Here is a 14,884-nt window from a genome sequence, read left to right as displayed (position 1 = left end):
CTACACAGGACAATGAAACAAGTTTAGAATTCGGCAATAAGCAAAGTTCAGATGGGAAGAACCATTAGTGACCAGAGGCACGGGTTGCCTATTGCATCACACAGATGTGTCTACAACTAGTAACATGGGGCTGCAGAAATGACTCAGCAGAGAAGAGCAGGCTGCTCTTGCAGAGGAGCTGGGTTTAGTTCACAGCATCTACACGGCAGGTCATAACTGCAACTCCAATTTCAGGAGATCTGAGGCCCTAGCCTCCTTGAGCACTGCATAACTTAGTGCAGACATACATGCAGACAGAACACTGATAGATGTAAAAGTCACTTTCTAAAAGTGACAAGATGCCAAGCCACAAGTAACAGCACTTGCTCTGCAAGCTTGATGACCTGAATTATTGTCCCCTGGACCCTTAATGTATACATACACTGTGTATGTGGAGGTCTACAAAGTCCCCGCTGTAAGCTAGCGGTTCTTCCATGACATCTCTGTCCAGCAAGTGTTTTGCCCTCACTGAGGTAGAGTATAGGGAGGTGAGGCCTCCTCCGTAGTCTCTTCCATGGAAGTCAGTTCTGTGGAACCCAAATCGGAACTAGTTCCTTGCAAACAAGCTGGCACAGCACAGCTTCTCCAAGGCAGAAGGGCATTTGTATTAAGATGACCATGCATTGTTTCTAGACTAAGGGACTAGGAGTGGCCACCACTGTTCTGCTTTGTACTTCAAGCCACAGTTATATAAAAGAAAGCCACTGCAGTTCCATTATTGTTTTCACAGTTTATTTAAAACTTGAATAGTTAAGTGTGGACATTTTCCCCTAAAACGAACCATCCCTCACCACATAGACTCTACCACTATTCTCACTACTGCCATGCTCACCACACTCCTGCAAACACAGGATTCAGGACCTCAGCTGTTCATCAATACAGAGCGCAAAGCCGCACACAGCCCTTCTGTCTCCTTTGCATTAGCAGGCTCTGAATGGAGGACTGAGGAGCTAACATCAATCGCCCCTAACTCAGGGTTAAGACTTCCCTAACGTTCCTTTTTCTTCATCTAAGACATGAAAACCCAAAGCAGTTTTGCTTAGAATTTAAGTCTTATGTTCTAATCTCTGAATGGCTGAGCTAGGACCAAGCTGACCCTTCACAACTTCAGGACCAGCAGAAAGCCTGTCCCAGTTGTAGCTTGGTCAGTGACACTGCAAGTTACCACACAGGTGCAAATAATGCTTTAACAGTTATCAACACTTAAAACCAAACTCTAGTAATGCATTAATACGGAACCTCCACATTTTTCTGACACAGCACAAGTCTTCTAAAGGTGGCAGCAGCTGTGACAGAGAAGGCACTTTGTGCTAAATTCAGTGTTTCTCATGAGAGAATGCCACAGCAGAGAGGCAGTTCAGCCCACGCTGCAGGCAACCCTTTTGGGTGGAGGGACAAGAATGCCCCAGGAAGGCATCTGCAAAGGAAAATTTTGTAATCATGATTCCAAGGCAAAATGGCTAAAGTTGGGATAGAGAAATACCAAGACAAACACGGTCGCACCATGGACTGAGGAATGAGCTCAAGGACTCAGTGGGTTGGCTCTGCCTTGACTCCCACGGAGGCTGTGGGATCTTGCATGGCAGCACCTAAGCCTCCAGCAGCTTCTCTGCTGTTTTCTCGGGAACACACTGCGCTGGCAGCACTTGCAGGTATTGCTTGCTGGTAGGCAGCATGTGCCTCAAGATGATCTCATACAGCCATGAAGAAAAAGTAAGGGTTGTCCATATGGTCCAGGACTCCTTGGCAGTGCCCAGTGGCTCTGTGGGCTTTCTAAGATAAAAAAAGATCACACTAGCACCTCTCCCATCCACAGAAGAGCAGCATGAGTCTTTGGGATGGGAGCGAGGTCAGTGGATCAGGGTCTTTGCCCTAGTACCATAAGTAAAGTGCACCATGAATGAAGGCTGTGGAAAGCCACTTGTGCAGGCCGAGGTAGGGGAGAAACCACCGGCACCGGGAAGATGGAGATCGTTCCTCCTGTCACACTATTGGCTGTTCACACAGACTTTCATTATTGCCTTATTTCTTTAACTATAGAATTTTCAGCTATAAAGAGAAAAGAAATACTTGGTGGGCTTGGCAGGTGGCATATCGCCATAGCACAGGCATTGGCTGGTACTCAGTGTAGATCAGCTCGGTAACAGTGGATGGCTGGTTTTCCCCTTCATTCTGATGAACTTGGGAAAATCAAAATTCTCTTTTCAACACATACCAAACTGGCTCATGGGGCTTCAAAAGAAGCAAGCAGCTGCTTATGACCGATGGAGAAACTCTTTGTCTTTGTCCTATCAGCTTCCTGGTGCACTATGGAGGAATATCCACTTACGATCACATTTCAGAGACTTGACTAGGATGCATTAATGAGTTCTACAAACTTCTCGGAAGTTCTTTCAAGAGCACAAGAGGAAAACCACAATGTTGTACAGAGAGCTCCGCCCCATTTAGGGTTCCCAGCACAGGCCCTATTTTGGTGCCTTCATGTAGGAAGGTATGGCCCCCCTGGCTGTCAGGCCCTCAAAGCGCTTGTACGTGTAATTGATGAAGACCCAGTCTTTGTTCTTGTAGTCCGTCTCAGGATGGTTACTTGTGGTCACTGGCAAAGACACAGAAGTGAGACTGAGTCACTGCCCTACCTCAACGGCAACTCGGCCCCAGAGATACAGCACACTAAAGAACACAGTACAGCTCCCGTTCAGAGGGGATTGCCTTTCATTATACAAGTTTTATACATTGCTCACTTATGTTCTATTTTCTTGTTCAGTCATTTCAGTTGACAGAACCTTTATGAGTAACCGAAGAGCAGTTTATGATTTTTCGGCCAGCTCAACACAATGCATTCAGTAGTCTCACTGCTACCCACCATAGGGACTGATAAATACTGACACAGGATCAGAAGTCTCCCTCCATATTCTGATATGTAAATACCACCCTAAAAATCATAGGGGATGCTGCAACTCCTAAGACTGCAGTGGCAGTCAGTGGGATTACCTGTGGGCTTAAGAATATCAGACTCTGGAAATTCATCGAAGTTTGAGGTATCGTCGATGCTCTTGATTTCAATAGATATCGCGGCTGGTCTCTCCCTGTCAAGAACAGACATGCCCCAAATGACCACAGATGGAATGCTCAGAGGAGACTGACCAAGTCTCTCTCAGAAGACTACTCCTTGTGACATGGAAGGACTATTGACTGTTGGCAGTTTTTCCCCTAATGCTAAATAAGCCAAATGACTGCATCCAAGCAAAATCATCATTAAGAATCCATTATTCAGCCAGGCATGCGGGTCCATTCCTTTAGTCCCAGCACTTGGGAGGCAGAGGCAGGTGGATCTCTGTGAGTCAAGGCCTGCCTGATATACAGAGCGAGTCTCAGGACAGCCAGGGCTGCACAGAGACCCGTCTCAAACACCAACCAGACAAAGCATTCACACAGGAACAAGGGCGCGCCAGCCCTGTGTCAATGCACCCATCACCTAATGAAGGAGTCCTTTCTGAAGGGAAACTTTTTCAAAGTAGCCTGCTTTCCACTGATTCCACTGGAAAGGTAAAAATTAACAGATGCTGGCCACAGTGGAGACCAAGGAAAGCAGACTGAGTCCCAGGCCAGCTTAGATTATACAGTGACACTATCTCAAAAAGACAAAATTCAAGGATCTAAGTCAACACAATTATAAAATGGCAAGATAAGATTTCTGCTTAGCAATCTGAGTGCTGAGACAGCTGGAGCTTCAGCAGATAGTCTAGGTGTCTGGGCCACACCTCCTCCCTGCCCTCCTGATTCTACCTCTTCCACCTTCTACTCGCTGGTCCTCAGTCTCCCAGTAACAGCCTCTGCTGGAGGCCCTCAGCCACAGAGGTTAGGTAAGAGCAAAGACACATGCTTCCTGGACACGCTTGCACCATGGCACGCCTTCACTGGGTCTGCTGTATCCTGTGGCACACAGTGGACAGATCTGACTCCTGGTTTATCTGCACCTGAAAGTCTCAAGGGCGCCCCCTTCGCTTAGCTTGCTGACGATCTCCCCAGACTAATCTTATGGTGGCGCTTGTATCTAAGCACTTAGGAGGAAGAGGCAAGAGAACCAGGGGGTTCAAGATCACCTGCTATATACCTCACAGGAGGCCAGCCTGGGCTACATGAGACCCAGGCTGTGGCCAGCAAGATGGCTCAGTGGGTAAAGGTCCTTGCCACACAAGCCTGGCACCTGATTTGACCCCAGAACCACATGACAGAAGGAAAGGACAAAGTCCACAAGGCTGTCCTCCGACCCTCACTCATCCCCACGGCATGCATATCCTTAATGCTGGAGAACTGTAATCCGGGTGGATACCTGATATGTTCCCAGTCAACACCTTCAAAAAAGGGATTATTTTTTATTTCCTCAACTCCAGGGGCTCCAATTCTATGTTCCCATTCACAGCAGAACCTGGAAAAGAAACAGGCTTTTCAGCACACTCCTGTTTCTTAAGAAAAAAAAGGCTCCTGCATGCTCTTTCCAGGGCCCCCACCCACTACCCCTGGAGAAGGAAGCAAGAGCCTGCAGGGTTTACTTCTGTTACAAGGCATGGAAGATGTTCGCTCTGCTACCTCAGGATCAGGCCCTTGGCTTTCTCGGAGACAGGAACTTCTGGGGGAAAGGTCAAAGTTTCCTTCCAGTTCATCACCTTCTTGTATGTCTCTTGTGGGGTCTCAGAGCAGAATGGTGGGTAGCCTGTAACGAGCAGGAAATGTGGATCTTTACCGCCCAGAACACTGACTCGCTGACTAAGGAGTTCCCAGTATGACCTATGTCTCTAACAAAGGCTTGACCTCCACATAGTCATTCCTCTCCCACGCTGGGGGGGATTTCCATTCAGCCCAGAAAACAAGTCATTTTTCATTTTTCTCCAAAGTGGAAAGTTGTACCTCTGATACACTAGAGAGCCAACTGGAAAGTCAGCTGACAGTTAGGACCAGGAAGAGGAAGGACAGAAGCAGAAATGCAGTGTGGAAGTCAACAGGCCAGAAGAAATAAAGGGACAACACGGTTAAAAAGGTCCCCACCCTAGAGAGTAAGCTAGAAGCAAGTGTGTCAGAGAGAGCATCACAGCTCTTCTGGGAAGTCCAGGCAAGAGGATAAACGCTTGCTTGCCTGTCTACCTACAGCCTGCCCTCCACGAGTCCATCCATGTCCAGTGTTTCTCCCACCATCTGACAAGTGATGAATCCCACCTGCCATCACAGACTCCTCTCCTAGTGCTCAATGGCTACACCATCGATGTGTCCCTGATACAGAGACACACCATGCAAATACAAGGGAGGATGAAGGGCTCCATGCTCTCAAAGCTTCAAGAGACAAAGGCAGCCACAGTTCACAAGCTGAGAGACACTGCCTTGGTTAGCTCTTTGTACACAATAGGTGCCTGGTAAGAATGGTTAAGGGGCCAGATGGAGGGAATGAAGGAACAAACAGACTTAGAAATAATGAATGAGGCCAGGCAGTGGTGGCGCACGCCTTTAATCCCAGCACTTGGGAGGCAGGTGGATTTCTGAGTTCGAGGCCAGCCTGGTCTACAGAGTGAGTTCCAGGACAGCCAGGGCTACACAGAGAAACCCTGTCTCGAAAAACAAAAACAAAAAAACAAAACAAAACAAAAAAATAATGAATGACAAAATGTCAGGGAGCCCATGAGTGCACTGGGACCCATTTGAGGGAGCTGTCCATAAAGGAACTCCACAGGCAAGTGAGCCAAGCACCTAGCTGGCCTCCAAGTAATCCAGTATAACAGCAGTGTGACTGTCTTTCCCGGGTGCGCCGGACACACGGGACTTACCGATCAGCATCTCGTACATGATCACACCCAGTGACCACCAATCGCACAGCTTGTTGTACCCCGTCTGCAGGAACACCTCCGGAGCAATGTAGTCGGGAGTGCCCACTGTGGAGAAGGCCTGCAATATGTGTACACATTAGGGAGGTCCGGCCAGGAGGGAGTGCCCAAGCTCAGAATGTCAGTCTAGAGACCAAAGGAAGGCCTCAAGCTCCATCGGGGCACCCCAAACTACATAAGCAGGACAGCCCAAGCCAAATACAAGCTTATCCATAACAGCACTTTCCAAAATGAACAATAAAGCTTTGTTAATAAGGCAAACACACACACACCCAGAGCCCACACCATAATTGAATAAGCACCCATTAAGAACCAGGCTCTCCACCTGAATGAGCCTTCCTCATGTGCTCAGATGTCTGAAAGGACATCTAGCCCAGGGCTGCAGCTAACACTTCCATCCACACTCGTCACTCAAGCCCAGGCTGGAGACAGGAGGTCCTGCTCCAAATCGTTTACTTACTGCTGAGGGAAGTTAATAAACACACTGGAAGTCTAAGTCAGCACTGTACTAGGTAAAGTGTCCACAACACACAGATCTGCCATGGTATTACGGTGTACATGCAAAGTGCTGCCCTTTCTACATAGTGCACATGACCACGCTTACAAAGTATAGCTCACACTTTATGAGTCTTATATATGAATCAGCTATTAAGAATAAGCATTGCTATGGCTGGAGAGACGGCTCAGTGGGAGAGAGTCCTGGCCACTCCTGCAGAGGAGCTGGGTTTGGTTCCAGTACCTACATAACAGCTCACAAACATCTCTAACTCCTCCCAGGGGATCCTATGCTCACACATGCATGGGAGTTTTGGTCCAGTAAGATGGCTCAACTGGTAAGAGCACTTGCCACTTGTAAGACTGACCTGACTCTGAGCCCCACAAACCCTAAGGTGGAAAAGGATTCCTACACGTTGCCTTCTGACAACACACATGGATGAGTGTGCACACACAAAAGAAATGAGACTGAAGTTTTCTGTCGGGCAGTGGTGGCACACACCTTTAATCCCAGCACTTGGGAGGCAGAGGCAGGCAGATTTCTGAGTTCGAGGCCAGCCTGGTCTACAGAGGGAGTTCCAGGACAGCCAGGGCTATATAGAGAAACCCTGTCTCGAAAAACAAAAATAAAAATAAATAAATAAATAAATAAATAAATAAATAAATAAATGAAATACAACTGCCTTAAGTTCAAGGCATGCCAGGCAAGTGACTATTACTGAGCTACAACCCCGCGACATTACTATTCTTGTTAAAACTCACTCAGGCTGGTTTCTAGTATTTCAGAAGCCTCCAGTATTACTTACTAGCTGGCGTCTGTTTCTTTTCCAGGTCTCTGCTTTCCTTTTGGAATTCATGTTCTGAAAAGCTAAAAGTAGAGAGATCAAGTCCTAATCAAAATTCAGAAAAGAATGTTTATTTTGTGGGGCTCTGGCACTAGTCATACCACACACCACCCATCAAACACTCTGGGTAAAGTCAAGCGGGGTAGTGGGAGACAGAGGAAAGCAGATACATCTCTGAGGATTTTAGGTCAGCCTGGGATACACAGAGAAAGCCAGCCTCAGTGCAACAAAGTAAATCAAACACACACAGCCAATCAGCTCCGGGGTGACTCACTCACACAGCCCAAATATAAGCTCTAAACCCAGCAGCTCCGAGAGTCACAGTGGAGTTGTGAATAGTTTTATGTGGCTCATACAGCCAGAAAGAACAAACAGGCCTTATCAAAACTGTAGAGAAGGAAGTGCAAATTTTATCAACTAATAACTGTTTACATTTATTTATGGGCTCTGTTGCTGTCTGTGGGGTTTGGTAACGGTACTGGTGAAGGCAGGCAGCCCTCTGCATGCTAGGCAGTCCTACCGAGCTACACCCATGTCCTTTCTACTCTCCCTCAGCCCCCAATGTCTCTATGTTCACTTTTCATACTTATTCTGACCTGGTTGGTGGTATTCCAGAAAATCCAGATCAACTCAACCTGAATCTGTGTGGATGGGCCTGATCCAAGCATACAGACCTGACAGGCAGTTTCTAAAATGTCTAAATATCCCAGAGCAGCAAGTAGACTCCCAGAGTCAGGGTGCACTGTGGGTTTTCTAAGATGAACTGAGACTCCTGTGTTCGTGTCTGTGCAGGTGCACACGCAGGTGTGTGCACACGGGTGTGTAACCGTATGTGTGGGCCGGAGCTCATGTGCATTTCTCAGATGCCATCCACCTTTCTTTTCTCTCTCTTCTTTCAGTGGCTTGGAACTTGCCTACTTAGGTGAAGCCGGCTGGGCACCAGCCCCAGGGAACCCTGTGCCCCCTCCTCAGTGCTGAGATTACTACAGTGCGCCTTCCTTCTGTCTGGCTTGTTATATGCATTCTAGGAATCAAACTCAGTCTGCACACTTGTAGGGCAAGAGCTTTACCCACTGTGCCACCTCCTCAAGCCTGAACTATGGTTACTATCCTCTCCTGTGTTCTCATCAATCTAGTCTGCAGCTGTTCTGAAAGCTTTCATCTTGTCACTCCTTGCTGCTTGCTCCATGGTCACTCCAGCACCTTCCTAGCAGAGTTCTGTCTTCCACAGCTGGAAGCACTCATCTCGCCTAGTCAGACAGCTTGGGGATACAGAAAAGTACTGGATCTCTTCTGTACGCTGCTGGGAGACGCTCTCAGGTTTCTCAGGTCACCAGGGAAATCACTCTTACCCACCAAGTTAAGGAATAGGGCCAGCAGCTAACGTCACTGTTCACACTTACTGAAATCACTGGGCAAGCTATGGTTCAGGTTCCTATAGAATTCTGTCCTGTGTGCTTTTTTCAGGCCTGTGCAAAGGCCAAAGTCGGAAAGTTTCACATGGCCCTGTGAGAGAAGGAGAAACAAGGTAATGTGTGACGGACATGCTTGGACAGGCAGACATCATTACCTTCCAGCTTCCAGGACACCTCCCGCCAACAGACCGCTCCCACCTAGCTTCCTACAAGGAAAAACACATAGCAACAAACTTAAACAGAATTCCAGCCAAGTGTGTGGCGCATGTCTTCAATCCCACCACTCAGGAGGCAGAGGCAAGGAGATCGGAGTTTGAGCCAGCCTTGTCTACAGAGAGAGTTCCATGACAGCCAGAAAGCCTAAAGAAACCAATTAAGTACTGAAGCCAGACATGCTAGCTCATAGCTTTAATTCTAGCACTGAAGACAAAAGCAGGTTGATTTAGGCCAGCCTGGTCTACATAGTGAGACCTGTCTCAAAAAAAAAGAAAAAACAAACCCAGAAACCAGTGGTCATGTTTCAGTCATGAGACTGCACATTACATTTCTTCATTATAACTGTGTATTGGTCTAATTTTTTACTACATGAGATTATTTTTTATTAGCATATACTACTTATGTAAAACAATGGGCTTCAGACTGACATTTTCATGTTCAAAAGAGAACCACATGCAGCCATTACCTTTGGCTGGCTTCTCCTTTCTCCTCTTCTTTCAGTGGCTTGGAACTTGCCTACTTAGGCGAGGCTGGCGGGGCACCAGCCCTAGGGAACCCTGTGCCCTCTACCTCAGTCCTTCCTTCGTGCCTGGCTTTTTATATGCACCCTTACAGAACAGAACTGCTGACGCAAGACATTATCTGATAAGCCTCCTGCCCTCATAACACAGCACGTAAGGTTTCCACAGAAAGACAACAATCCTGGGCCTTTTAAAGAGACCTAGAAAGTTACCAAAGAGACAGTGGTGCACACCTTTGATCACAGCACTCAGAAGGCAGAAGCAGGTAGGTCTCTTTTGGAAGCCTGGTCTACAGAGTGAGTTCCAGGATACCCAAGCTACACAGAGAAACCCTGTCTCAGAGGAGGGGAATGGAGAGGAGGGAAGGAGAGGGGGAAGGGGAGAGGAGGGGAGGGGAGAGGGAAGGAGAGGGGAGGGGAGAGGGAAAGAGAGGGGAGGGGAGGAGAGAGGGGAGGGGAAAGGAGGGGAGGGGAGGGGAGGGGAGAGGAAGAGAGGGGAGGGGAAAAGAGAGGAGGAGAGGGGAAGGGAGAAGAGAGGAGGAGAGGGGAGGAGAGGGGAGGAAAGGAGAGGAGAGAGGAGTGGAGTGGAGGGGAGAGAGAGAGGCTGGAGAGAGGCCCAGCAGTTAAGAGCACGGTTCTTCCAGAGATCTGCTCTTTCACATGGAGGCTCACAACCATCTCAGGGACAGTGACTCATATAAATAAAATAAGATTCTTTTGTTTGTTTGTTTGTTTGTTTGTTTTGTTTTGTTTTTTGAGACAGGGTTTCTCTGTGTAGTCCTGGCTGTCCTGGAACTCACTCTGTAGACCAGGCTGGCCTCAAACTCAGAAATCTGCCTGTCTCTGCCTCCCAAGTGCTGGGACTAAAGGTGTGCGCCATCACTGCCCGGCGAGATTCTTTTTTTAAAAAGAAACAAGAGAAGGAAGAAGGCAGGCAGCAGCAGCAGGGAGGATTACCACACTAGGAGTAGGACACTTTCATTACAAACAAAAATTCTGGTTTACAAGTAAAACATTCTAGAATTCTAGAGCTGAAGGACATGGAGGCATCACCACACCCACTGTAGCTGTTTGTAATCTTAAGCTAATGGGTCCCCCAAATCAGCCTGCACGAGAGGGTCTGCACGCAGCCTCTGGGAACCTGATTGGTGAATAAAGATGCCAAAGCCAATAGCTGGAAGGAGAGACAGGTGGGACTTTAGGTTTCCCAGGCTTGGGACCCTCAAGGAACAGGAAAGAAGGAGCTGTGTGCAAAGAGAGAAACAGAGCCGCCATGTGAAGCGGCCAGGAGAGTGCGGCCCAGAGGGCTGCTCAACTGGGTCTAGGGCAGCCCAGCTGGAACAGAATATGGAAGTAATAACTGGGAATTATTGGAGGGAGGTAGATTCTAACAGCATGGAGGACAGGCAGTGGCCCAGGGAGACTGTGCTGCCTAAGGCACATTAGAATATAAAGGCTGTGTCTGCAGCTTTCATTCGGGAACATAAACCAATGAGGCGGGTAGCAAGACCATGATGAGATTTATTTAAAATATTAATGCACCTGCTTTCTCACTAGAGAGAACAGTGAACGCAGATGCCCAGCTAACACAAAGTGCAGCCAGCGGCACAGACTCTCCCCTGTGGCCTTAGGACAGCACTACTTGCATCACTGAGGTAGAGCAATACAGGCTGCACAGAAGCTGGGGCTCCTCTGGGAGCATGGTGCACGCAGCGTCCTGCTTTGCGGTGGACTCTGTGGCAGGCTTTTGCTGCTGCCACCTTCTTTCTGTGCTTCCACAGAGGAAGGCTGCTAGCTGTGGCACCAGCCATGCAGCATCACTCAGGGAAGATGGCTGTCTCTGCCTGATTACAAAACTGCTTGGTTGTATTTGTGTTGTCTGCACACAAGGTCTCCTTGTAACTCAAGCTGGATTTGGAGTTCCTAGCCTTCGACCTCTGCCTCCCAAGTGGTGGAAGCACCGGCATCTGTCACCATACTATGCCCTGCTTAACTTTCCTGAGACAGTCTCACTCTGTAGCCCTGTCTGCTACCGATCTCCCTGTGTAGACCAGCCTGGCTCTGCCTCCTGAATGCTGGAATTGAAATCGTGGCTGCTTTTTTTTTTTTAAAAAGAACATTCGATTAGATTACAGAATCATAGTTCAGAGACAGGCTATGGTGGCAAACTTCCCTGTAAAAAGGACACAAGCACACAAGGTTCCCATGATCACTGCATGTGACAGGCGGTGCAGCCAGGGAACACGCCAGGCAAGGTGCTGTGTGCCCACGTACCTTGCTGTCCAAGAGAAGGTTGTCGGGTTTGATGTCTCTGTGGATGAACCCCAGCTGGTGAATGGAGTCTATGGCCAACACCGTCTCTGCTATGTAAAACTGAGTCTCCTCTTCTGTCAGGGTATCTTTCTTCATCAATAAAGTCATCATGTCCCCTGGAAGCAGAAAGATACAAAGCCACCACCATACACACACAATGCAAGTACACACACACACACACACACACACACACACACACGTAAAATATGAGTAAGAACCAGTGCTTAGATATGTCTTCATTATCTGCCAATATAAGCCAACTACACCCAACTGCGCTGTGTCCCAGACAGTGATCTACAGAGTTAACACGGGAGGAAACAGCAACAAGTCTCTAATATGTAAAGGGTGAAAACCACACTCAGAGGAAAGCGGGTCCTGCAGCTAAGCTAGGTGATGAGCACTACGCTTTAAGTTCAGTCTTCTCTTTAGAGAAGTAAGAATTTCTCCACAATTACAGAGGGTATTTGCTTATGTTGGACCAGGGGAAAGTCTACTTGACTGTGATGTTTGCTCACGTATCTGCGAAGTTGTCTATGTCTAGAGACAAATGGGAACTCCACACAGCTTGAACTGCTGTCTTAGAATGAAATGCCAAATACAATTTCAGGAGATTTAAACAAGGTTCCCCGTTGGGGGGCAACCCCGTGGGAAGATGGCTGTGGAGAGCTGAGCGGCAGTCACACATGCTGAGCTCCCCTACACTTGAGCTGCCTGACAGGTGAGCTCACTGCCAGCTCCCGAGACCACTGGGCCTTCCTTGGGGATTTAAGCGGACACCACTATCATCATATAACGTTTCATCTACTGACAAACTCCTTACTTTCCTGCAAGATGAAAATTTAAAGCTTAATACCAGCATCATAAAGCAAGAGGAAAAAAAAAGATTCATATCCTAAAATTCAGCAATTAAACAAAAGCAAGGAGAATATGTAAGGTAGCTAAAAGGCTAAGAAAAACAGATGGTTGGGTTCAGGTTCCACCCATGTAAAGCTACGTGGTAGAGAGGAAGGAAGAGAGGCCTCGGATCTAGCGCCTCCTGCTGCCCTCTGAGCCTACCTGGGGCCGGGGCAGTGGGGAGGACAACCCTAAGGTCACATCAGCTGAGGCCGCACTCGTGTGGTCTGCCCAGCTGACGGGACAGCTCAGGCTCACTGCTCTCAGGGCTCTGCAGGCCAGCATCACTAAATCCAAAGGGCAGGGTCCGAGGGACATGAGGAGCTGAGGAAGAGCTGCGGTAATGGCTAGCACACAAGCCGGTCCCTGCTACTGAAGAGCTGAAGGGAGAAAGGTGTTCTACTACCAACTCTGTGCTGAAATCTTCATCAGTTGTTAGCAAAAACTACTGATGACCCTAGGTCTAAATTAAGGGGTGTCACAAGACCAATATAGTAGTCTCCAATTAATTATACTTGCTTTGTTAAAAAACAAAAAGAAAAAAGCTACCTTCTGTTTGCTCAGGGTTCACTGGTTCATCAGGAAAGAGACTGTTCCCAAAACAGATGGGATCCCCTGCTCTGGCTTAGCTGTCTAGGCGTGACACCTCAGAGAGGAGAGTGAACTCTAGATATCAATACAGGTAAAGAGGAAGTCACTCTAACAAACCACAGAAAAAGAAACAGAGACGCTGAAGCAAACAATGCTATTGCTTCAGTCTGGTCAGCTGGACAGCCCATGCTGGGCGCCAGCCGGCAGCAGGCAGGCAGGCAGGGCTCCCTACCTGGTCTAAATGTGTTTAAAGGGGAAGTAAGTAGAAGACCTGTCCACCTGAAATGGTGAGTGAGTGAACGGCAGAGAGGCAGGCAGCACAAGGCTGGCTACTGCCCTCCTCTAGGACAGACACAGAAGGCGATTCTGTGAGCAGAGTTAGAGGAAGAAAGGAGGGTTCATTGTGGATATAAAGGAGAGACCACAGAACAAAGGGAAATGACCTTTCATTGTGCAGTAATTACCTCCAGGCAGGAACTCCATGATTAGGTAGAGGTTTAGCTTATCCTGAAAACTATAGAACATTTTCACAACCCACAAACTGTCTGCCTCCACTAGAATGTCACGCTCCGCACGGATGTGGCCAACCTGGAGGTATATGCATTTGATTAATGACAAGCCTTGCTCTGCTGTAAACTGTATATCTGTTTAAACAATTTAAATACTGTTCTGAGTATTTAGTTGTGATGAGCAAAAGTTCTGCTAACACACACTGACCAACTTGAAACTGACATTTGACTTGAAGGAACTCAGTGACAGAAACCTGGTGAGAGAGGCTTTTAAACCTACCACACGAATAAATGGCTTCAACCCAACACAGCTGGAGCAGTGCTACAAAGTAAACCTCTGATTAGTTAACATTTCTGTCCTTTTATATAAATATATTTATTATATATATTTTTAAGTTTATTTATTTATTTTTGTTTTTTAAGGCAGAGATTCATGTATTCCATGCTGGCTCTGAACTCTACCTCCGGAGCTCTCTGCTTCCATCTCCCAAAACCAAAGCTTATAGGCATGAACCACCACACAGGTTTATGTGGTAAGAGTACTGACCCACGGTTAGGCAGGCACTCCAGCAGTGTCCCCAGCCCACTGTTCTAGTGACCCGGCAGAATAGCAGTCCCACCTCAGGCCGCACTATCTAGGTAAACTGGCTTCTGTCTGAGGTTCCTGTCTTGGCCTGTTCCCGCTACACAAAGCATCTATACAAGTGCTCTGTTTCTTAACTACTCAGCTGCATGTCCCCAAACTGATACCAAAATAACAGAGTCCCGAGGGACAGTTAGGTCACCATGACGCCACGGCACTCTGTAGCTGTAGCTCACTACTGTGCATTACGATACAGGATGAAAGAAAAAAAGTTTCATTGGGCTAAAGATTCAAAATCATGGCTTTTCTCGTTTTCTACATTTGCTGCAAAATGAGATGGAGCTACAAGCGGCTTGGGAGACTGGTAGAATCACCTAGTTACAATATAATGTGTTATGAGCAGGGGTATGGCTTACACGGCATGCACGAAGCCCTGGGTTTGATCCCCAACACCATGTAAAGTGGGGGTAGGGAGTGCATGCCTGCAAGTCTAGCACTTGAGAGGTGGAGGCAGGAGGATCAGGAGGTCAGGGTCACCCTCCTCCACTACAGAGCAAGTCTGAGACCAGCCATGGCTATATAACAACCTGG

At 47.8% G+C, this 14,884-nt stretch overlaps 1 protein-coding gene across 2 annotated transcripts in view; it reads right to left on the bottom strand.

Annotated features, from left to right (window-relative positions):
• Window positions 1-754: 754 nt before the first annotated feature.
• Window positions 755-14,884, bottom strand: part of Stk38 (serine/threonine kinase 38) — a 33,565-nt gene continuing 19,435 nt past the window's right edge. For both annotated transcript variants that reach the window (XM_034524242.2, XM_076917157.1), the window contains exons 6-14: window positions 13,666-13,789; window positions 11,678-11,832; window positions 8,656-8,758; window positions 7,214-7,275; window positions 5,856-5,973; window positions 4,630-4,753; window positions 4,373-4,468; window positions 3,031-3,125; window positions 755-2,635 (exon numbers count right to left, since the gene is read on the bottom strand). In XM_034524242.2, the coding sequence (XP_034380133.1) occupies window positions 2,505-2,635; window positions 3,031-3,125; window positions 4,373-4,468; window positions 4,630-4,753; window positions 5,856-5,973; window positions 7,214-7,275; window positions 8,656-8,758; window positions 11,678-11,832; window positions 13,666-13,789 (1,008 nt within the window). In that variant the 3' untranslated portion in view covers window positions 755-2,504. The remainder of the gene's footprint in view (window positions 2,636-3,030; window positions 3,126-4,372; window positions 4,469-4,629; window positions 4,754-5,855; window positions 5,974-7,213; window positions 7,276-8,655; window positions 8,759-11,677; window positions 11,833-13,665; window positions 13,790-14,884) is intronic.

The sequence above is a fragment of the Arvicanthis niloticus genome, chromosome 20, assembly GCF_011762505.2.
Source record: "Arvicanthis niloticus isolate mArvNil1 chromosome 20, mArvNil1.pat.X, whole genome shotgun sequence".
In the NCBI taxonomy this organism is placed as follows: domain Eukaryota; kingdom Metazoa; phylum Chordata; class Mammalia; order Rodentia; family Muridae; genus Arvicanthis; species Arvicanthis niloticus.
Note: the sequence above shows the minus strand (reverse complement) of the source record. Positions and strands in the feature narration are given on the sequence as shown.